We start from the raw sequence: 22,166 nt of genomic DNA, 5'->3' as shown, positions 1-22,166 counted from the left end.
ACGAATCGGTTCCTTTTCGGCCCAGCTGATTTTTTTTTTTTTTCACAACATCCACTTTTTGCGGCGAATCGTTATGTCCAAAACCTGTGGAACATATTCACGAATACAATTAGTTGGGAAACGGAACGAAATGGTACGTCCGATGATGTGGCGAGTGGTGAATCCGATCCCATGCAACCGATTCGAACCGGGAAGGACTGCAATAATTATAACGGAAGCACGTGAAAGACTCACAGTCACCGGCCAGCCGACTGTAGAGCTTGACTCTGGTTAAAAAGTGGAGGAAAAAGGGAGAGAAAAAAAAAAGGGGGGGAGACTCTGTTTTTCCACTTCATCTGTCTCCCATTTTGTCTCTTTTCCTTCTCTCCTCTGGGATCTGGCGCGAATTCCATTGAAGGGAGGGGTCTGGTTTGGATCATTTTCTCGTGGATCTCTTCAAGCCCCATCTCCTCCTGCTGGGTGCCGTCAGTTTCAAGCCCTAGATTGCCGATCTAGGGTTTCGAATATCGGTTCTTTGGGAAACCTTACAGAGGTTTCCGTCGCGGAATTCCGGGCGTTTGATCTTGAATTGCGCAGCCATGGCGGCCGCCAGTGCTCCGATCGCAATGAAGGAGGCTCTAACGGTAAGCCGCCTCTACTCGGTCATTCTCTCTATGATCTATATTTTTGTCCGGTGATCCGGTGGATATCATATACGATGGGGTCGAATTTGTGATTTCGTTTTATGTACGTGGCTTGTTTGTTCCTTTTTTGGACCTGAATTTGGTTGATTTAATGATTTTACTGTTTGATCTGTTTGAGTGAGACCGTTTGTAGGCCTAATGCTTCATTTCCATCTTAGACCCCGTTTCGAATTTTTTTATTAGTGCCGTTTTTTTTTCATGGGAAAACTGTGTCCACTCTTTTTATTCTGTATCTGGAAGTTTAGTAGATTTGCGAGAACTTGTTACTTAGTGGTTGAAAGGTTTTCTGATATACTAAGCATAAGGGTTTACCGTTTGTCTGTTACTTTGGAGCAAGCTATTTCATTAACTTATACGATATTTTAAACGGGATAATAGTTTTCCCAATTCCATGTTGCATAGAGATTGGCTATTTATGCGCGTAATTTTCTAATTCTTTTTGTTGTGATCATTGGTTTTGGTCCACAATCGAGCTCATGTCAATATGGGTAATAATTGGAGTTTAGGTGCATCATCGCGTTGTTAGTTCTCGTGCATTTGTGGTATTTTTTATGTCATTGTATACTTCAAACTTATATGGGGAAGATACTTCCTTGTTTAGAGCTATGATAACAATTAAGGTGATTCTGTCATATTAATGTTTCATCATATATATTTTCAGTTAACAAGCCTGGGAATCAACCCCCAATTTATCACATTTACACATGTGACGATGGAATCAGACAAGTATATCTGTGTACGAGAAACATCCCCACAGAACAGTGTCATCATCATCGATATGAATATGCCTGCACAGCCACTTAGGAGACCTATTACTGCAGACTCTGCATTGATGAATCCAAACAGCAGAGTATTGGCTCTAAAAGGTGATTTTATCATTTATGGCAGTTATTTTATCTAAATGTAGACCATCAAATGAGCTTGCAGTCTTACTTGCATATTTGGCTTTTTATGCATTACCTACTACCATGTTTCTCCCGACAGCAGCATCACATGTTTATAGTGTTGTTATGCATGCATCTTTATTACATATTTGGCGTTTTTGTCAGTGGTTTGTCAAATTTGACAACTAGTTGAGAATAAACCATGTCTAGTACTCTAACTTCAAAAACACATTTAGCTTACGTAAGTACTTTGTGGGTTGAACATGAAGGAAATTAGCTGATTTATTGAACTCTTAATGATTCTTATTGAAGATCCAACAATATCTTTGTTCTAAAGGGCATCAAGATGCTATTGGAAAGTTGTTGAAACTTTTATAGTTGAGACTTCATATTCTATTGTAAGTTTGTCAGTCACGATCACTAATCTCAAAATTTCAACTGGATACGAAAGCATATATGGAGGTAGCTTAGTAGTAGAAAGTTAGAGACTGCAAGATGGGGCTAGGCAGTTGCCAACAATGGTGGAGAGGAAGTTGGCACCAGAGGCGGTGAAGAGAAAAATGAGAGAGAACACAAGGAAAAATGCTATGTCACATGAGTGCGGGTACTGCGATATAGGTTCAGGTATGGCGATTTTGAAAATTGTGGGTATACAGGTACGACAAATTTTTAAATTCGAAAAAATGATAAAATGGAAAAAAACATTAATAGTTTATAAGTGTATTCCCATAAAAAAGTCTACAAACAAAATAATAAAAAATGCAAAACAAAAATATATAATGAACAAAAAATTCAAAAAATAAAACAATAGGCAATCAACTGTTACAGAAAAGTGAGAAAACCGATCACGATTAGGTGATCACTCTTCATTTAGGCTTGTGCATAAGCTTGGTTGATCGGCATCATCACTTTTTTTTTTTTGTTGATGAAGAGAATTGAAAGAAATAACTGATAGATTCATCAAACTTTTAATCAAAAGTGGCAGCAACCAAACAAAACTGATAGCCGAAATAGCCGATAGAAATAAAATGCAACCAAACAAAAGTGGCAGTAACTGATAAGCACATAAAATCAAACAAAACATGAAAACGTATCCAAATCTATAGATTTACATTTAATCTTTACACAAAACATCGTCAAATAAAAAAAAACGAAAAACCCCAAATCAAGAAAATGGAACCCTAAGTTGTAATAGTGAAGAGAGAGAAAAAAAAAAAACACTTGGCTGCCGCCAGATTTTGCCGTGCACCACAGACATGACCATCGGTCACCAGACGTCATCGCTCTAATGTGGAACACTGCCGGTCGGGGTTGAGCTGAAGAGCTCGACCTTTCGTAACATAAAAACGATGGTTTTTTTTTGTTTTATAGTTTGGATCAATTTGACCCAAACCCTATCCAACCCGTACCCAACACTCTCACTGTACCCTGTTCTGCGTACCAGCGTACTGGAGCGGGTACGTGGGGCAATCCTACATTCCCATGTCACAGAAAAAACGAGGGAGAACGATAGCAAAAAGGACGGCAAGATATTTTTTCTTTCATTTACAATTTTACCCTAAACTAAAATAAGCTTTGCCTAGTAGGCTAGTTGACCTAGTGTGGTGCTTGTTATGGGGAGTAGGCACCTGAGTAAGTGTCCCACTTAGTTGGGCCCACTAGATGGTCGCATAGTTGATCCTGATGGTGTCCAGAACCTAGTGCGACTAGGCACATTCGCAGTTCCACCTTTAACTACTAAGGGAGGTGAAACTGGATATCTTCTGTTGATGTGTTTGCAAGCCAATTGCAGTGTCCTGACTGAACTATGCAGTCTGTTGGCATTTTGTGGATGACCAAAGGGATGATTATGCTGGTTATGATGACAGATTACATGAGCATTGAAGGCAGAAAGTGGTTTACTTTAGTCAGAGAATGTTGCATCACAATTTAGAAATATATCATCATTATTGGTGCCATGCAAGAGAAGGTGAACTGTCTGCCTGATTAAACATGTACCATGAACAGGTCAAAAGTTGTTGATTGCTCTTAGCAAAATAATGGTTTTGCAATGGGTTATGGTTGTGGCTAGATTATTTAGTATCAATTCCTAGAATTGTAGGTAGGTTTTGTCTCTTTCCTAGGGTTTCAAAGAATGATGTTCATCTCAGGGATTCTGCAATTTCATGTGCAGAAGTGTGATTTAAAAATTCACCAACTTGACATTGAAAAAAATTGTTGAAACAATCAAGTAACTGTTGATGTGATAGTCAATTTTATATCCTTAACTAGCCTTAAGGATATAAAATCAAGGACCTTTTCCTTTTTCTTTGAGGTGATAGTGTGTATACCTTGATATAAGGCTGTTATTGTTTGCTTGAGCATATTGGATGAAGTCAGTGTGGGAAAATGGTGAAGGCTGAAGCGACTTATTGAACATGTGGCGTTTTCGTTTCTTGCGAATCTACATTTAGTGAAACTCTTTCCTTGCAAGAATGATTCTAGTGCCTATGTACAAAACTACAAATATCAGTCCTTTCAAGATTCGTTGAGATGTTTACTTGTTTGAAGTAATGGATGATCGTGCTCTTGACTTCAGTATGTTCTACTGTTATTGGCAAATAAAATGTAAACAGAAATCAGCAACATCTGTTATACAACTTTATAGGAATTATTCTTTCTGCTCTTATTGTGTTTATTGGAGGGAATTTTTGATATCCATGCTTGAGTCAGAGTCTGAATTCCATAAAAGTTGCTGCCTGCTCTCTCTCTTTTTTTTTTTTTAGATTGATGGGTACAACTGGGTGATTGACTGCTTTCTGACTATTATTGAATTTACTTGTTAGCTTGGATGACTATATAGATGTCAACCAGTATTGACTTAGTCACTCAAGTACGGGTTCAGCTTGCCAGTCAGTTTTTGACGATTCTAAGTCTTCTCCAGTTTCTATAATGGACTCTTGTATGGCATAAAATCTCTTGTTGCTGATTATTGTATGAAAATTTTGCTCAGCATTTTTAACTACAATGATGCTTGATAGAGAACATCTTTTGCTTGGTCTTCTGTTCCTTGGAAATGTTTTTTTATTTTTCTTATGCCATTTTAATTCACAACTTTCTGCAGCGGTTAGCCTTATATTTACATCAAGGGCCCTTTGTAGGACTTTTATGCAGTATCAATGATCAATATAGAAGAAGGCTTGCCTTTCTGTAATTCAACTGAGTCTACCTAACATAATGGGTTTCAAGAAGTTCATGGTATCTGAGTGGTAGATTAGATTCTAGAATGGTTTATATCATTTTGCTGGGTCTAAACTGGTGATCTTTTTCTCTTTATGGTCATTTTGCTTTGAGGACGGTGATCTTCTTCTCTTTATGGTCATTTTGCTTTGAGGGCTGTGCTGTCTGGCTCACCCATTTGGTAATCACACAAGTTAAGTAAATGAACTGCAATTCATACTTTTGTTACATGCTTATTGTCTGAAGCAATAATGTGCTCCAAAAAGTGAAAAATCTCTGTGCTTGCTCATGAGATGCTGGCATAGATTCAGTTATGTGATTATTCTGGTTTTCATTGCAAAACTACTGATTGGCCTGATTAAATCTTACTTATTTTGAAGCTCAAATACCTGGAAGTACACAGGATCACCTTCAGATATTCAATATTGAGTTGAAGGCTAAAATAAAATCACATCAGATGCCCGAACAGGTATTGGTTTTGTCCACTTCCAAATTCTGATGAGATGTAACATTGTTGTCAATAACTAAGGTTGCTAATGAATTGGACCTGGGACAATGGAACACATTCAAATCGGGTTGGAAACTTAAAATTGGGTCTGGGACAAATTCTCAAACCAGATCTAGACAATTTGCAATGCAAACCTACCTGTAACCATGATTCTATAGATTGCTGGTTGTAACCATGAGTATTTCTCAATTTTTATCACTTATAAATTTCATGATTTCTGTAGGTTGTCTTCTGGAAGTGGATCACTCCCAAGGTGTTGGGATTAGTTACTCAAACATCAGTTTATCACTGGTCGATAGAAGGTTTATGCTCTTTCATGATAGTTAGACTACTGTAGCTTTTGTAATTCATGTTCTTCCATGATAGACAACTGCTAGAATGTTTGAGTCCAAAATTACAATTGGCTGTTTATGCTGTGGCTAGTGTACTTTTGCCATACTCATGTCATACTTTACTGTTTCTACTTTCTAGGCACTTCTGTATAAATAATAGGGTTTTGGATACAGATGCAGACAAATGAGATACAGGCCTGGTTGAACCTAAGACACTGAGATCCAGTCTGTATCAGCTCAAAGTCCAGCTTTGCAATGTGGACTCTAAATCAGAAAAATACTTTATCCAAAAAAAATAATGAAATTATGTTTCTACATGGAAAAGTGTGGGTTGTGTTATGGATTTGGTCTCAATATCTAAATCTGGTATGGATCTTAGTAAAATGTAAAATAAAAAACTCAAAACTGGTCCAAATTTGTATTTTTTTCTGAAAAGATCTGCTATGCTTATTGAAGATGACCTATATTAACTGCTTGATGAATCACACTGTGTTCAAAACCCGGTGACTCGGAACTTGACTCATCCATTCTTGACTTATGACTCAGTGGGTTAACTTGGTGAGTGAGACCAGGCTTTATTAACTATTGTTTTTGAAAAAAAAAATTATATAACTTGTCATTTAAACGTAAAAAGGTTTTGTACAATGACTTGGTTACATGTATAACTCAGAAATAAATCAATATAACATCAAGTAAAGTAATAATTAAGTTATATTTACTCATGTGGTAGCAAGAAATCAGACAATTGAACTGCTACTGCTATTGTACTTGCATACTTCAAAATTGAGTAACATGAATCAATTTATCAATGAAAAATAAGTCAAAAAAAAAAAAGAGAACATCAGAATTGATATATTCAACTATCAAATAGTTAACACTTTACAAACTCTACATGTATGTATATGCTATATACTATGTAAAAGTAAAACTAAAGGGTCAAAAGCAAAGAGTTCAATGCTCTAAAAATTGAAATAAATAAATAAATAAATAAACCTGAAGTTATGCTTAATCAACTTTAACTTTTCATTTGCAACATGCAAATTTAATAAATGAACAATAATTATAAATTCTTATGTTCCAATAAGTTAGAAGATTTATGTAAAAAATAAAGCAATTAAGCAGTTAGTGAAATACAGAGCTTATTATCGGATTGCACTGAGTCAAATCAAGTTTCTGCTGAGCAAACTAAGTTTCGGCGGAGTCAAGCCGAGTCATGGCTGAGTTTTGATAAAAATGAGTTCCTCTACTAGGTTGACCCGGTAAGGAGCAGAGTAGATCTGAGTCAACTCTTGACTCGGCAAGTTTTACAACTATCGAGTATCTAGTCATGCCTGTCTTGTTTACCTACGAGACTAAGTAAGCCAACTGCTTGTCTAGTTGACCTAGTGGATTAGCAGCAGATATAGTTCATGAGCATGTAGTTGGCAGGGCCATTGTTCTTGGACTTGTTTCGAATGACTAATAGGTTTCAGGGTCATATACACTCTCTTTAATTTATGTTTCCTTTTGTTAAAAATGTAGACTCTCTCTCTGTCTCTCTCTCTTTTTTAAATCTTGTGTTTTTGTATTTCTGTATTGGTTTTATTTTAGTTGACCATCTTGAACTGTCTTGGACTGACTAGTTCATGCAAGTTGTTTAGGGCTTCCATTGACCTATATCTGATTTCAGATTTTGACAACTTAGAAAATACCCATCATATACATGTCGATCAGTTTTGGTTCGTTGACTATTTGTTTTGACATGCCTTAGACTTTTAGATGCGATTGACAGCCTAAAACATATCTTAGACTTCATGAAGTTGCTATTTTTTTTCCCAATAGATGTACATATTTATCTAACATTTTTCTATAAAATTTCCATGTTAGGCACTTAGCTCATGTAATGAACCATATTGACATATGTATCTATATGAAATAGACTTTTCAAGTAGTTTTTTTCTAGACCCTCATTTTGTATTTGTCTTGCTTTAATTTTCGTAGGTGAGTCTGAGCCTGTAAAGATGTTCGAAAGGACTGCAAATTTATCTAACAATCAAATAATCAACTACCGGTGTGATCCCTCTGAAAAGTGGCTTGTCCTAATTGGAATTGCGCCTGGTGCACCAGAGGTATGCCTATGTCGTTGGAAGTGGAACTTCTTGTTTCCTGGTTGTCCTTTTTTGCTGTTTTATATTTGAAGCCAATTTGCAAAGATATCAGATGCCTGATAAATTTTTAATTCTCACATTTATGAGGCGTAGCTAGTGGCTGAAGCTTTTTGCTAAGCCTAATCCAATGTGCAGTAGTTGCTAATCCTCCCCCTTTGTCCTTTTCTTTTTGATATACCAATCTTGTATTCTTGGTTTGTTGAATGTGCTGAACCTTGTCACACCGTTCTTCCCTTTTAATATGCTCATTGTCATTGGTGTTTGTTACACAATTGAATGGTTGGCAATTGACAACTGGGGCTGTGGATGATCTCAAACTTGGTTGTCTGCTAGTCAATAGTCTGAGTTGAGTTAGGTTTCTCTGGTTCTCCATTGACAAGTTGCAAGGCTAAGAATTGTAGCAGACAGCTCAATCCAATTTTTGAACAAGCAATAGAGATGTTTAGACAGAGCTATGCTGGATTACCTGAGATTTCACAAAGTGATACCCTTTCAATAATTAATTTGAAAAGGTTCAACTAGATTTGGATTGGTTGTTTTTTTTCTTCTTGTTCTTGTCCATAAGGGTGCAGTCAATTGTGATAAATATGGCAGAATCAGGTATATCCTAGTGACACACTCACAACATAGCAATTATTAAGTTTTCCTTGTTCGTTATAACGTCCTACTTCTGATGAACGACTCCAACTTGGTTTCTATTCTCTCGACTGTTGCAGTTAGTTAGCTCTGCAACTTTGTCAAATGAATGAAGGTGCATGCATGCGGCTTTTGTCAAAATAATTTGGTGAATATATATGTATACTCATGTACCAGTGTGTCTAATAAGCTTAAGCTTATATTACATACATATATGGATAATACAAGAAAATTTACAGCTGCACCCATTCCATACCTGACTTACTGGGTGCGGCAGCCAGGGCGAAGATTTTTTTCAGGGGAGGGCCAAATGGTGTAACGAACTTATGTGGGTAGGGCCAAACTAAACCTGGATCTAAAAAATACATTACGCAACTAAAAATTTTCAATTTTTTTAATGTAATTTTTTTTTTCAATTAACTAGGGTGGGGCCATGGCCTAGGCGGCCCCCCTCCCCTCGCCCCTGGCGGCAGCCCATTTGGTGAGTCCATGGGCTATATTCTGCAAGTATTCATAGACAGTGGTTAGAGTTGCAAATGGATTGGATCTGGTTTGAGGGTCTTATCATTTTTGGTGATACAGAATCAGATCCTGATCTGACTGCTACTGTATTTTGTTGCCTGGATTTGGAACATTTGCATCCTTAGATGATGACCACTTTCCTTATGATTGAAAATGTGTATAACTGGAGATCTAAGGGATAAATACACTTCATTTACCTAAGATACAAGCTGTGCTCTAATATAGGCATAATGATTTGATAAGGGTTCCTACAGACACTCTTTTAGAATTAAGTCCAGTCTCCACTGTGAATGTCGCTAGTGTGAGGGTGAAAGGGACCAGTAAGGACCAGCACATATATGAAAGGGATACCAAATGACTGGCAAGCCAATAGCAGAATAGTAAGATCACATGGTCATTAGAGCAAAAAGGAAAAAGGAAAAGAACATGTATCACATGGTCATTAGAGCAAAAAGGAAAAAGGAAAAGAACATGTGATTGCGTTGCTGTTAATCTCTGTAATGATGATGTACAGTGTGTGGCATTTTCAGTTATGGGTAATAAGTTTTAAGTAATTCTTTTGGCAACTTCCCCATGTTTTACAGAGGCCTCAACTTGTTAAGGGGAACATGCAACTCTTTTCTGTAGATCAACAGCGTAGTCAAGCTCTAGAAGCACATGCTGCAGCCTTTGCATCATTTAAGGTGAGTTCCTGTGTAGCTGAATTTGCACTTGTTTGTTCCCTTCTGTGTAAAGGTTCTTGACTTGCCCATATCTTGAGGTCATCCACTTGTTTCACAGGTTGCTGGGAATGATAATCCTTCCATTCTTATTTGCTTTGCTGCAAAGACAATGAATGCGGGCCAAATTACTTCAAAGATGCATGTTATTGAACTAGGTGCTCAGCCAGGTCTGCTTCTGTTCTCTGATAGATTACATGTGTACACTAGAAACTAAGTTGTAGCATTTTCTTTTCCTCTCTTATTGTTATTTATTAGTAATTTAGTGCTACTATGAACACACCATCATCATCATTATGAAAGTCTTTTCGTTTGTTTTCTCTAGCTTATTTGTATCTTTTGATCAGGAAAACCTAGCTTCACAAAGAAGCAGGCAGACCTTTTCTTTCCCCCTGATTTTGCTGATGATTTCCCAGTCTCAATGCAGGTGAAACAATTATTCTACTTTTCTTGTTTTGTGATCTCAGATACAGTTGGTGTTAACTCTGACTGCTGTGCTGCAGATATCACATAAATATGGTTTGATCTATGTGGTCACAAAGCTTGGACTTCTTTTTGTGTATGATCTCGAGACTGCTGCTGCAGTTTACAGAAATCGAATTAGTCCAGACCCAATTTTTTTGACTTCAGAAGCATCGTCAGTTGGAGGATTTTATGCTGTGAACCGTAGAGGACAAGTATTACTTGCAACTGTTAATGAGGCAACAATCATTCCTTTTATCAGTGGCCAGGTGAGTTTTATAATTGTCTTCTTCCATAAATAAGATCAGCATTGCAACAGTTACTTATCTGAATACTTGCAGTTGAACAATCTGGAGCTAGCTGTAAGCCTTGCTAAAAGGGGGAACCTGCCAGGGGCAGAAAATTTGGTGAGTCCTTGCATCTCTATGCATGATAACAGTTTTTCTTTTGGCTGTTTATTTCACATTAAGCTGAGCATTATCAGTTGCTTTCGGACTTAGAAATAGTTGTTGATGGTGTAGCTTGTACATAATTCTAACGATAATATGCCTAGTCCAACACAGTCAAGAATAACAAAGGATCAAATTAACTTCACATCACCACCTATCTGTGTGTGTGCCTAGCAAGTTGGACCACACTGGTCTGGCAGAGATGGCAGGGTACTGATGAGTCATGAGAGTACATTTCCCGAACCTGATGTGAGGCTCTTGTGGCTGGTTTGCACACGGAGGTTAAACATGGGGCAATCTGATCTTTGTTCCCGGGGTCTGATGCTTCATCGTGTCTTTTAATCATGCTTTGGTATGCTATATTATGCATTCTTCTCTTCTGCTACTATTATGATGACTAATTGAGGAAGCACCTTAAGTAGAGGAAATGAGCCTCCATATGAATAATCCAACATGGGTCAGATATGGGACTATGCACTTCATAATCCAAAAATAATCATATAAGTTTGTCCAAGCTGTATTTTATTTGGATCTTGATCCAGATGAATATCTTGAAGCAATTAAAAAAAATGGTGTAATAAATTTCATAGCTTATGGTGATCTTTTCCTTGATAGGATGTGTCTTTTACTTGAAATTTATGGTATTGTGTTTCTGGTGCAGGTTGTTCAACGATTTCAGGAGCTATTTTCCCAAACGAAATATAAGGAGGCTGCTGAGCTTGCTGCTGAATCTCCACAAGGAATTCTCCGCACACCTGATACTGTAGCCAAGTTCCAGGTGTTGTGCTAATCTCTCATATCTTTCAGGAACTTTATGAGTTTCTTCTTTCTGATCTGTTTATGTTAAAGTTTGATGAAGATTGTTGTACAAGACTTCATTCTGGTTATACTGAAGCTCGGAACAGCTCTTTGATTGTTGGATATTGTTTGTTTTTCAGTGTGCACCCTTTTTTGTTCATAACTTCTTATTAAAACGAAATCTCTCTCTCTCTCCTGGTCCACAACTTTGCCTCAAAATATTCTTGTGCTGTATCTTTTATTCCTCAACTTAAACTGCATTATGTTTTTCGTTTTCAATCCAGAGTGTTCCTGTGCAAGCTGGGCAAACACCACCTCTGTTGCAGTACTTTGGGACATTATTAACCAAAGGAAAGCTTAATGCATTCGAGTCATTGGAGTTATCACGTTTGGTTGTAAATCAGAATAAGAAAAATCTTCTAGAAAATTGGCTGGCTGAAGACAAGCTTGAATGCAGTGAAGAGCTTGGGGATCTTGTCAAGGTAGAACCATTTTATTCTCTTTGATTTTGGAATTTGAATGGTCTTATTTTGTTGATTGAATTTCTTCTATACTCTTGACATTCAAATTGGATGTTATGACTAGGTACGAGGTGCATGTTATAGAACTGTAACCATTTTTCTTCTTTGATTGCAAGACAAACTACTGCATACTGTTTTTTTTTGTCATTGGCCTTGCAGCTATATTCCTTTTAAACGTGAACTTGCACTTTATTATATTCCTTCCTATGACTTGTATATATTTTGAAGAATTAAAGCATGCTTGTCTTTTTTTTTCTGGTGACTGATAAGAAAAGGTTCATTAAGTTTAAATCTGTTTGTTAGTATTAATCTTGCTTAGGATGTAACCTTCTGTTGCATGCATGATATTTTGATGATATTTTCTTTTGTGTTTCTCCCTAATTAGACTGTGGACAATGACCTTGCATTAAAAATATACATAAAAGCAAGGGCCACCCCGAAAGTTGTTGCAGCTTTTGCTGAGCGAAGAGAATTTGACAAGATTCTTGTTTACTCAAAACAAGTAAGTAGTATCTCACATTTTCCTTTTATTGTCCTTCATTACTTGGTTCAGATTTATCTTGTCCTTCTTGTTGATTTGGTGTCCTTTTCTAGTAGCCTCTGCAGGATGTTTCTCTCTTCTCTTTTAAAATGGTCTGACTGCTTTCTCTGCATATTTCTTGGTCCAGGTTGGTTATACCCCAGACTATCTCTTCCTTTTGCAAACTATTTTGAGAACAGACTCTCAGGTATCCTTCTGTTTCTTTTTCCTGCGTGAAATATTATTTTGTTAAGGTCCACTTTGAGTTTGAGTGATTGTAAACAGATAATTTTGTATGCTTATATGGAATTGATGTTGGAACCACCTATTTATCATACTATCACTGTAATATTTTATCAAGTTTATTACTACCTATGCAAATTCATGGTATTCTTGCGCTGCAGGGTGCTGTCAATTTTGCACTCATGATGTCTCAGATGGAAGGGGGTTGCCCAGTTGATTACAATGTTATCACAGATCTCTTCCTGCAGGTAATCTCTCTCTCCCTCTCTCTCTCCGTTGTATGGGTCCTATTATGGTCCTACTTATGTATTAGGAGGCATTATGATCCCATGAAATATTTGTAAACCTGAATATAAGTGGATAGAATTAGGTCATGCTCTTCACTTTCAGGCTATGACTTTTGTGTGCCTCTTCTCTTCCTTCTGAAGATGTTTCTGAAAACATGGACCATGACGGTTAATTCTCCTCCTCTAACATGTTCGTCAGCAGTCATCACTGACCATAGTGTGTTCTTTATCATTCTCGCCTTCATCTACCTTTTTTCTGCTATATGTGAGCATGATGTTACCTACTGTGGGTTTGCTTATTCAGATGGTACTTTCTCCTCGGTCCTTAACTGCTTTTTAATGGTTATCTTTTGTTACAGAGAAATATGATACGAGAAGCAACTGCATTTTTGCTGGATGTTCTGAAGCCAAACTTGCCAGAACATGCCTTTCTTCAAACAAAGGTAGTGTTTTTGGTTATGCTGGTATTTTTGCCTTCACTTTGTTGCTTTGGATACTTAGATTTGCTTGTTTGTAGGTTTTGGAGATCAATCTGGTCACTTTTCCAAATGTTGCTGATGCGATATTGGCAAATGGTATGTTCACCCACTATGACCGTCCTCGGATTGCACAACTATGTGAAAAAGCTGGCCTGTATTTGCGAGCTGTTCAGGTAAAATTATCGCCTCTATTTAAAAGTATTTTGTTGGGTGCATAAGATTGCAAAAATGCACCGTTAGGGGCTCAATCAACAATCTGGTTAAGAAATAATATGGATTTCTTGCAAATATTCTTTGGTCTAAAGACTCTAAACTCATTTAATGGCATCAGAAAGTATGATAGAGGAGGGTAGGGACAAGTGTTGGTTGTTGTACTGTGCTGTGAATGTTTTGCACAAATACTCTTGACTATACATAGTATTTCTCTAATTTTACCTTTTTCCCTTTGCAGCACTATACTGATCTGTCTGACATTAAACGTGTGATAGTGAATACACATGCTATTGAGCCTCAGGTTTGTAACTTTGTGCTTTCTTCATTATGGAGAAAGTGGAGCATTGTTATATTTGATAATGTTCTTTTATCTTTGCAGGCATTGGTGGAGTTTTTTGGTACTCTCTCAAAAGAGTGGGCTTTAGAATGCATGAAAGACCTTCTACTCGTCAATCTTAGAGGCAATCTTCAGATAATTGTCCAGGTGAATACAGTCAGGATGTTGAGGTGAACAATATCTACCACTTGGTGCTTAATATTCTCAGTGTTTTTGCAGACAGCAAAGGAATACTCAGAGCAGCTAGGGGTTGATGCGTGCATTAAACTCTTTGAGCAGTTCAAATCCTATGAAGGCCTTTACTTTTTCCTGGGTTCATATTTGAGCTCCAGGTATCTTGGTTTCCGTGTGCTTTTTTATTTCCTTCTTATGGGAAGCTTGCGTATATAGTTCGGCATTTGGTATCATTTTATTTTGGATGTCGATATGTTCATTTGAAATTTCTTATTTGTATCATGTAGTGAGGATCCTGCCATACATTTCAAGTACATAGAAGCAGCTGCTAAAACGGGTCAGATTAAGGAGGTTGAGCGTGTCACAAGAGAATCTAATTTTTATGACCCAGAGAAGACAAAGAACTTTTTGATGGAAGCAAAGCTTCCAGATGCACGCCCTCTAATAAATGTCTGCGATCGATTTGGTTTTGTGCCTGATCTGACTCACTACCTGTACACTAACAACATGCTGCGGTATATTGAAGGTTATGTGCAGAAAGTAAGTGTGCTTAGCTTGTGCTTGATGCTTTCTACCTGCTTTTTAACATGTTTATTCATGTCTATAAATAACTTGTTTGTGGGATACAATCTTTTAACAGTTGCTGCTAATAGATTTACCGTATTTCTTTGGTATATTGATGTGTTTGTGTATCTCCTTTAAATTAATTCATTATGGTTTATGGGAATGGCCCTTTTTGTTTTCTACATTATGCTGCTGCTGGTGTAAATTATCAATGCAAGATGAAGTGTTAGCGTGCTTTGTTCTGGTGGATGCATTAGTGGGATAGATTAGGTATCAGAAAATAAACTAATGCTGCTGAAAAATTGAACTATTACTATTTATTTCAATTTTTTGAAGTGATAAACTGGCGGCAATAAAGGGAAGAACTAATATGAACATATGCTGTGTAGTTCATGTCACCTCGTGAGGCCATGAGTGAACTTGTTTAAGGTGAAACACCACCAGGACCACATAAGTCCTGGCTGATGTTCTATCGGCAAGATAATAAAGCAAACCTGAGATATCGTGGTCCCTGGTGGTGCTTCATATCAACCACCGGGCAACACAATCTCCTCTCCAAGTGGTACTTCATTTCGACCACTGGGTGACATGAGATCCTCTTGATACACATACATGCATTCACAGGTATTAACGTGGTCAAATGGGGACAGTCCCATGTGTATTCTAGACTACTTTTTCCAATAAATATGCCCCCTGGAGAACATATGATGAGGTTATCTTTCAAGAGTTTACTAGTTATCCTTCAAGAGTTTACTAGATTTGGTTGTTGCCGGGATTGAAAGCAGGCTTTGAAGGAGTTTCCTTATTGTAGGCTCTGATGATCAAACCTGTACTATTATTTTCCAATAAATCTGTCCCCTGGGAAACATATGATGATGTTATCCTTCAAGAGTTTACTAGATTTGGTTGTTGACAGGATTGAAAACATGCTCTGGAGGAGTCCCGCATTGTAGGTTTTGATGATCAGATGTCTTGCTTTGCCTACATAAATGATTGGCATTATAGAATTCTGTGGATTTCATATAACTCTCTGTCGGCATTTGGGGCTGAATTCAAGCTTTATAGATAAGGCCATTGTCCAGCTTGAATGTTCCAGTGAATGAACCAACATGTGGCTACTTACCAAATGCTTGCCTTCCAGCCCTGCTATTAGAGTCTCTCTGGACTCTGGAGTATTATACATAGCCTTGTTTTTGGTTGGCACGTACTGTTGCATATAAGTTTCAGTTATGGCGTACTAACTATGCATGTGCTTCACAGGTCAATCCTGGGAATGCTCCTTTAGTTGTTGGCCAGCTTTTAGATGATGAGTGTCCTGAAGATTTCATCAAAGGCCTTATTCTCTCTGTTCGTTCTCTTCTTCCTGTTGAGCCACTTGTAGATGAGTGTGAGAAGAGGTAATCCTTCTCCCTTTCTCCCCTGCCCCTCTCTCTATGTTTGAATGTCTGCATTTGAATGATGCCATATGCCTCTGTTTGTGTGGCTTAAAAATCCCTACATCCATCTTCATTATAACGGTGCTAATAATTTCTCTGTTTTTTTCTCTTATCATAGAAACCGCCTCCGTTTACTTTCACAGTTCTTAGAGCATCTAGTAAATGAAGGCAGCCAGGATGTTCATGTGCATAATGCTCTTGGGAAGATCATTATCGACAGCAACAACAATCCAGAGCACTTCCTGACTACTAATCCCTACTATGATTCACGTGTTGTTGGTAAATACTGTGAAAAGAGGGATCCAACTCTTGCTGTTGTTGCATATAGACGTGGTCAATGTGATGGTGAGCTTATCAATGTTACCAACAAGAATTCCCTTTTCAAGCTGCAGGCAAGGTATGTAAATACACCTCCATCAAATTCTACTCTTGCTTTGGTCTTTATACATAAAATCCCCACTTTTTTCTGATTTGTTCTGTCGATACTTGTATCTCTAACCTAGATATGTTGTGGAGAGAATGGAACCGGAGCTATGGGATAAAGTTCTTAACCCTGAGAATGAGTACAGGCGCCAGCTTATTGATCAAGTAGTGTCAACTGCTTTACCAGAGAGCAAGAGTCCAGAGCAAGTATCTGCAGCAGTAAAAGCATTTATGACTGCGGACCTTCCACATGAGCTTATTGAGCTTCTTGAGAAGATAGTTCTCCAGAATTCTGCATTTAGTGGAAACTCCAATCTGCAGAACTTGTTGATCCTTACAGCTATTAGGGCTGATAAATCCCGTGTTATGGACTATGTTAACCGCTTGGAGAATTTTGATGGGCCTGCTGTTGGTGAGCTTGCTGTTGAAGCAGAGCTATATGAAGAAGCCTTTGCTATCTTTAAGAAATTTAGCCTGAATATACAGGCAGTGAATGTACTGCTGGATAATATTCGAAACATAGAACGTGCAGTTGAGTTTGCTCTTCGTGTTGATGAGGAAGCTGTTTGGAGCCAAGTAGCTAAAGCTCAACTCAGGGAGGGACTTGTCAGTGATGCCATTGAGTCATTTATACGTGCTGAAGATGCTACTGAGTTCCTGGATGTGATTAGGGCAGCGGAGGAAGTGAATGCTTACCATGATCTTGTCAAGTACCTTCTCATGGTGAGGCAAAAGGCCAAAGAGCCGAAGGTGGATGGTGAACTCATATATGCTTATGCAAAGATTGACAGGCTGGGAGAGATTGAAGAATTCATTCTTGCACCAAACGTTGCTAATCTCCAAACTGTGGGTGATCGCCTATATGATGAAGCTTTATATGAAGCTGCTAAGATCATATTCTCGTTTATTTCGAACTGGGGAAAACTTGCCAGTACTCTTGTAAAGTTGAGGCAGTTCCAAGGTGCTGTTGATGCAGCTCGCAAGGCTAACAGTTCAAAGACTTGGAAGGAGGTTTGTTTTGCTTGTGTTGATGCTGAGGAGTTCCGCTTGGCTCAAATATGTGGTCTGAACATTATTATACAGGTAATCAGTTTTTTTTTTTCCTCTTTTATGGGTTGGGGATGGGGAAGGAGGGAGGGGAGGGGTTTAAAAGAAAAAAAAAAACAATGGTCAGTTTCATTAGTTTTACTGTCCTTGCATATGTTTATAGATAATTGCACTAATCACTCTGGTTTTTATCTGTCACATGAACATACTCAGGTCGATGATTTGGAAGAAGTGAGTGAATACTATCAAGACAGAGGGTGCTTTGATGAGCTTATCAGCCTTATGGAGAGTGGTCTTGGTTTGGAGCGGGCACATATGGGAATCTTCACAGAATTAGGCATTTTATATGCCAGATACCGTCCAGATAAACTTATGGAGCACATTAAACTATTCTCCACGCGTCTTAATATTCCAAAGCTTATCCGTGTGTGTGATGAGCAACAACACTGGAAAGAACTCACTTACTTGTATATCCAATATGATGAATTTGACAATGCTGCTGCAACTATTATGAATCATTCAGCTGAAGCTTGGGACCATATGCAATTTAAGGATGTGGCTGTCAAGGTGGCTAATGTGGAGCTGTACTACAAGGCAGTGCACTTTTACTTACAACAGCATCCTGACCTAATAAATGATCTTCTCCATGTCCTTGCTCTTAAGGTGGATCATACCCGTGTTGTTGACATAATGCGAAAGGTACCATTTAGCTCTGTTCTGTTACTTTGGGTGCTAACTTTGGTTGTGGGAGGTCTAGATTGTGAGGCGGGGATAAACGAGACTTGGTCAAGTGAGCTTATGGAAATACAATAAGTAGATAGCATTTCATGGCCAGCCATTCTCAGGCTTTCAGATTTTCACTTGGTCTCAGATTAGATGGTCATATTTTCAGGCTTGCATTTGAATCTTGGTTAAGTTGCCTAAGAGCCGAGTGCCTGTCTTTCTTGTGAATACCACCTAGTGGGGTTGGTTCTTGGTGTGTTCTTGGCTAGTTGGGTCACTGGGCAACAAAAGTCATGCCTTACATGCTTATGCTTTATCCTCGATTCCTTGAAAGAAAATCAATGGTGTGTCATTTGGAAATGTCTCTCCCTTAGTTCTTTACTTGTTTTAAACTTGGTTAAATGTGATAACAAAGATCCTTTTAAGGTACACACAAGATTTGCCTAAAAAGCCTTTAATTGAATTGTCTTAAGGTGGTCCAAGTAAGCTTGACCAATTGGTTTTGTATGAAAGGTTTTCATTTTTGTGTGTCTCAAGATATATTTATATTCTTTCAAGCACTTGCATTTCTTATATGTCATTAGATGCATCCTTTTGTGCAATCCCGATTTACTCTGGAATTGAACTTTGATGCATGTCAAACTGTGGTGGTGCTGACAGGCAGGACACTTGCATCTTGTTAAACCATACATGGTTGCTGTACAAAGCAACAATGTTGCTGCAGTAAATGAAGCTCTTAACGAAATCTATGTCGAAGAGGAGGACTATGAAAGATTACGTGAATCCATTGATATGCATGATAACTTTGACCAAATTGGCCTTGCTCTGAAGGTTAATGTTCTTTTTTATCGTCATCATTGGGTCTATTTTCTTGCTTTCTCCTGTTGTTCATTCATCATGTCTATGAACAGATTGAGAAGCATGAGCTTCTCGAGATGCGGAGGGTTGCAGCATACATATATAAAAAGGCTGGCAGATGGCAGCAGTCAGTTGCCTTATCGAAGAAGGACAATCTCTACAAAGATGCCATGGAGACATGTTCTCAGTCTGGGAGCCGTGAACTGGCTGAAGAATTGCTTAGTTACTTCATTGAAAAGGTACTTAGGAAAGGAACATTATATGCTGACCTTAGTGTGATCTGTGTTAATTGGGAGGAACTTGCATTAGGACCTGGAAACCTACTGCCTGTCTAAACTCCAGCCTGGCTCAAACTTCCTTTTGGCCTCCTACCTCTGGCGATGATTTTTAAATTTCTCTGACTCCGTGCTACTTTATTAAATTTAGCAATTGTTGTGTTCCTTCGCCGTGTCATGGGATTGGTGTTAACTTGTCTTGGTAAAGTATGCATGCCACCTAGTTGAAGTAGATCCACATTGTTCTATATTTCATTTGCCATTTGTTTTCACAAAAAAATGTGATATGAGCATTTAATCTACAGGGAAAGAAAGAGTGTTTCGCTTCATGCTTATTTATATGTTATGACTTGATTCGGCCTGATGTTGCTCTTGAGCTTGCCTGGATGAACAACATGATTGATTTCACATTCCCATATCTTCTACAGGTAAGCATTTGTTGTTCCTTTTGAGTTAACCTTTGCATCGTTTCTTTGGGCCCCCTTCATGCTATGCTTTGTGAACTGCAGTTCATTCGTGAGTACACTACCAAGGTAGATGAGCTTGTGAAGGACAAGCTGGAAGCACTGGAAGAAGTGAAAAGCAAAGAAAAAGAAGAGAAGGATACGGTTGCCCAGCAGGTAAGTGATGCATGACTTACATTCGAGCTACTGTTCCTTGTGTGCTATTGCAGACATAGATGTGGACTCCCTTTTCCCATGCTGCTGAACCTTTGAAATATTAACCTGTTTACATACTGGAAATGCTGGAATCCTATTATTTACAATTGGCTCAGTTTGTTCCAGGCTGATCAAGGAGTGGTCAATGGACTGTCTTTGACTCTGCCTTTGGAAACTCGACTTTGATTTGGAGATCTTATTTTTTCAGAGGAAACTTGTTGGTTTCCACCATCAAATTGAGATTATCTTACGGCTGTCTTTTTTGCAGAACATGTATGCACAGCTTCTCCCACTTGCGTTGCCTGCTCCACCTATGGCTGGTATGGGTGGAGGATTCCAGCCTCCGCCGCCTGCCATGCCATCAATGGGTAGCATTCCTGGTGGCATGGGTATGCCGCCCATGCCAGCATTTGGAATGCCACCTATGGGTGGATACTGATTTGAACGGTCTTTATTGTACAAGTTCATGGAGAAAGCCGTTTAGCTTCTATACAGAGATTTAGACGGCAGACAAGCCACTCCAAGGGGAGGAATTTGTGTTCGGCAGGTCAAGCCAGTGTCGCTACTTTTCCTGACTAATTTTCTATTTCCCCTTGGTTGACGTTAGGCGTACGTCTGCCTAATTTTCCATAGACGCTGTAATTTTTTTTTTTCAATTTTTCTTTTGCAGAGAAGGTGGACATGCGTGTCCTCTTGCACACTCCTGCAATTTTGTTTTCTCTTTACAGATTTTGCTGAGCCTAGGCTTTTTGTCTTCCTTTTTCCAATTTTTATATTTATCTTGGAGATGATGTCGAATTCTTTCCCCCATTGTATCAATGGAAATGGCCTGTATAATTCATGCTCAACACAGACTCTTCATCCGATAAGCAACAGTTCTTGTTTCCATGCTTCTCATTGCGAAGTACAGTTTCTGGTTCAAAATTTGATAGTGTTATCCAAGAAAGTGTCTATGGCTCTCATAGCCCAAGGTTTGAAGGTTATTTTTTCAATGCCAAAAGTAACCAAGGGCTTATCTGCATGCTACCTTATATACTCTTTTAAAGCACCTTTGCAGAAAGTAACAGCAATTATGACCAATTTTTTTATTGTGACAAGTGACGGTATCAGGACAAACATGGAACACACAGTATGAGAAGTGGCAACATACTCACATCTATGAAATAGAGTTAAAACTGCAAAAGGGGTAGAAAATGGAAAATTGAAGATATTTACTGATTACACTGGCTTTTGACATCTGGCACCTTGGACCCAAGGGGGAGAGAGGTGCATCAAATCTGCAATCTACCAATTCAATTCTCATTGGCTGGTTCACCCCCAAATTGAGAGGACTGTTGGTCTTGTTCGACTGTTCTCAATGCAAGTGATGGCCGTCTCGATGCTTACTGTTTTAGTGGTGATCGTGTCACATTTTAAAGTTTATCTGGAAACGCCAGCATGATTAGGTCATATTGTAAGGGGAAACAACACTGTAGGCTTCTGTTTCCTTCTCCTTTTAAAGGATGAAAGTCAACAATAAAAATTCCAGTCCTACACCCAAATGTAGACGGAAGGTCAGTCTTCATCATCTCGGTAGTCAAGAGTTGTGTTTAATTTTACTGCCGTAAGCAGTGACGACGCTTGCGGGAATTGAACTGCGAATGCTCTTCTGACCGTTAAGACGTGTCATGTGCCCTACTAAGCCCAACACCATTTGCATTCATTCCCATAAAATGATGGAGCTTCGTTTTTTTCAGAAGCCGCTCAAAAAAGGATTAAAGCTCTCATTCTTCCCTTCTTCCCCCTTCTGGTAGGGCAAGGTTGGGCATCTGGCCAAGCGGGCTAGCCTAAGACTCGACAGTTGGGCATCTGGCCAAGCGGGCTGGCCTAAGACTCGACAGCCTGAAGCCCAGAACGGAAGCCAAAATGTTTTAATTCATTGTTCATGAGGACCAACTAAGCTTTTTCCTTTTTCTAATAATTCGTTTTTCCATATACCCCACCTATTTCTAACATATTCATACTCGCGGAACTTAAACAAGAAAAAAAATTTGCATTTCCGATAGCAT

The 22,166-nt window shown here is 38.5% G+C and overlaps 1 protein-coding gene across 3 annotated transcripts; it reads left to right on the top strand.

Moving 5' to 3' along the window:
* Positions 1 to 246: 246 nt before the first annotated feature.
* On the top strand, positions 247 to 20,966 carry LOC116267185 (clathrin heavy chain 2-like). 3 transcript variants are annotated; one of them, XM_031648788.1, is made up of 30 exons: positions 247 to 623; positions 1,345 to 1,549; positions 5,167 to 5,255; positions 5,518 to 5,596; positions 7,607 to 7,734; positions 9,516 to 9,614; positions 9,712 to 9,820; positions 9,998 to 10,077; positions 10,154 to 10,381; positions 10,454 to 10,519; positions 11,223 to 11,339; positions 11,644 to 11,841; positions 12,266 to 12,382; positions 12,549 to 12,608; positions 12,805 to 12,891; positions 13,290 to 13,373; positions 13,448 to 13,582; positions 13,861 to 13,923; positions 14,002 to 14,106; positions 14,179 to 14,291; positions 14,421 to 14,673; positions 15,958 to 16,094; positions 16,252 to 16,530; positions 16,637 to 17,639; positions 17,817 to 18,302; positions 18,987 to 19,157; positions 19,238 to 19,423; positions 19,765 to 19,887; positions 19,969 to 20,079; positions 20,387 to 20,966. In XM_031648788.1, exons 1-30 carry the CDS (start codon positions 579 to 581, stop codon positions 20,555 to 20,557), a joined length of 5,127 nt encoding a protein of 1,708 aa, XP_031504648.1. In that variant the 5' UTR covers positions 247 to 578; the 3' UTR covers positions 20,558 to 20,966. The 3 variants fall into 3 exon arrangements, with proteins under 3 accessions (XP_031504648.1, XP_031504646.1, XP_031504649.1); XM_031648786.1 differs by having other exon boundaries at positions 13,861 to 14,106; XM_031648789.2 differs by lacking the exons at positions 247 to 623; positions 1,345 to 1,549 and adding an exon at positions 4,347 to 4,979 and having other exon boundaries at positions 13,861 to 14,106.
* Positions 20,967 to 22,166: the final 1,200 nt, after the last annotated feature.

The sequence above is a fragment of the Nymphaea colorata genome, chromosome 13 (genome assembly GCF_008831285.2).
Source record: "Nymphaea colorata isolate Beijing-Zhang1983 chromosome 13, ASM883128v2, whole genome shotgun sequence".
Classification (NCBI taxonomy): Eukaryota; Viridiplantae; Streptophyta; class Magnoliopsida; order Nymphaeales; family Nymphaeaceae; genus Nymphaea; species Nymphaea colorata.
The sequence above is the reverse complement of the archived record's forward strand: the minus strand, read 5'-3'. Positions and strand labels throughout refer to the sequence as shown.

What these genes read in the sequence shown, in the direction of transcription:
- LOC116267185 (XM_031648786.1), top strand. Translation starts at nt 579, where the DNA reads ATGGCGGCCGCCAGTGCTCCGATCGCAATGAAGGAGGCTCTAACG. An exon ending in ATTTCCCAGTCTCAATGCAG is followed by an intron (nt 10,078 to 10,153) that starts GTGAAACAATTA and finishes GCTGTGCTGCAG; the next exon opens with ATATCACATAAATATGGTTT. An exon ending in CATTCCCATATCTTCTACAG is followed by an intron (nt 19,888 to 19,968) that starts GTAAGCATTTGT and finishes TGTGAACTGCAG; the next exon opens with TTCATTCGTGAGTACACTAC.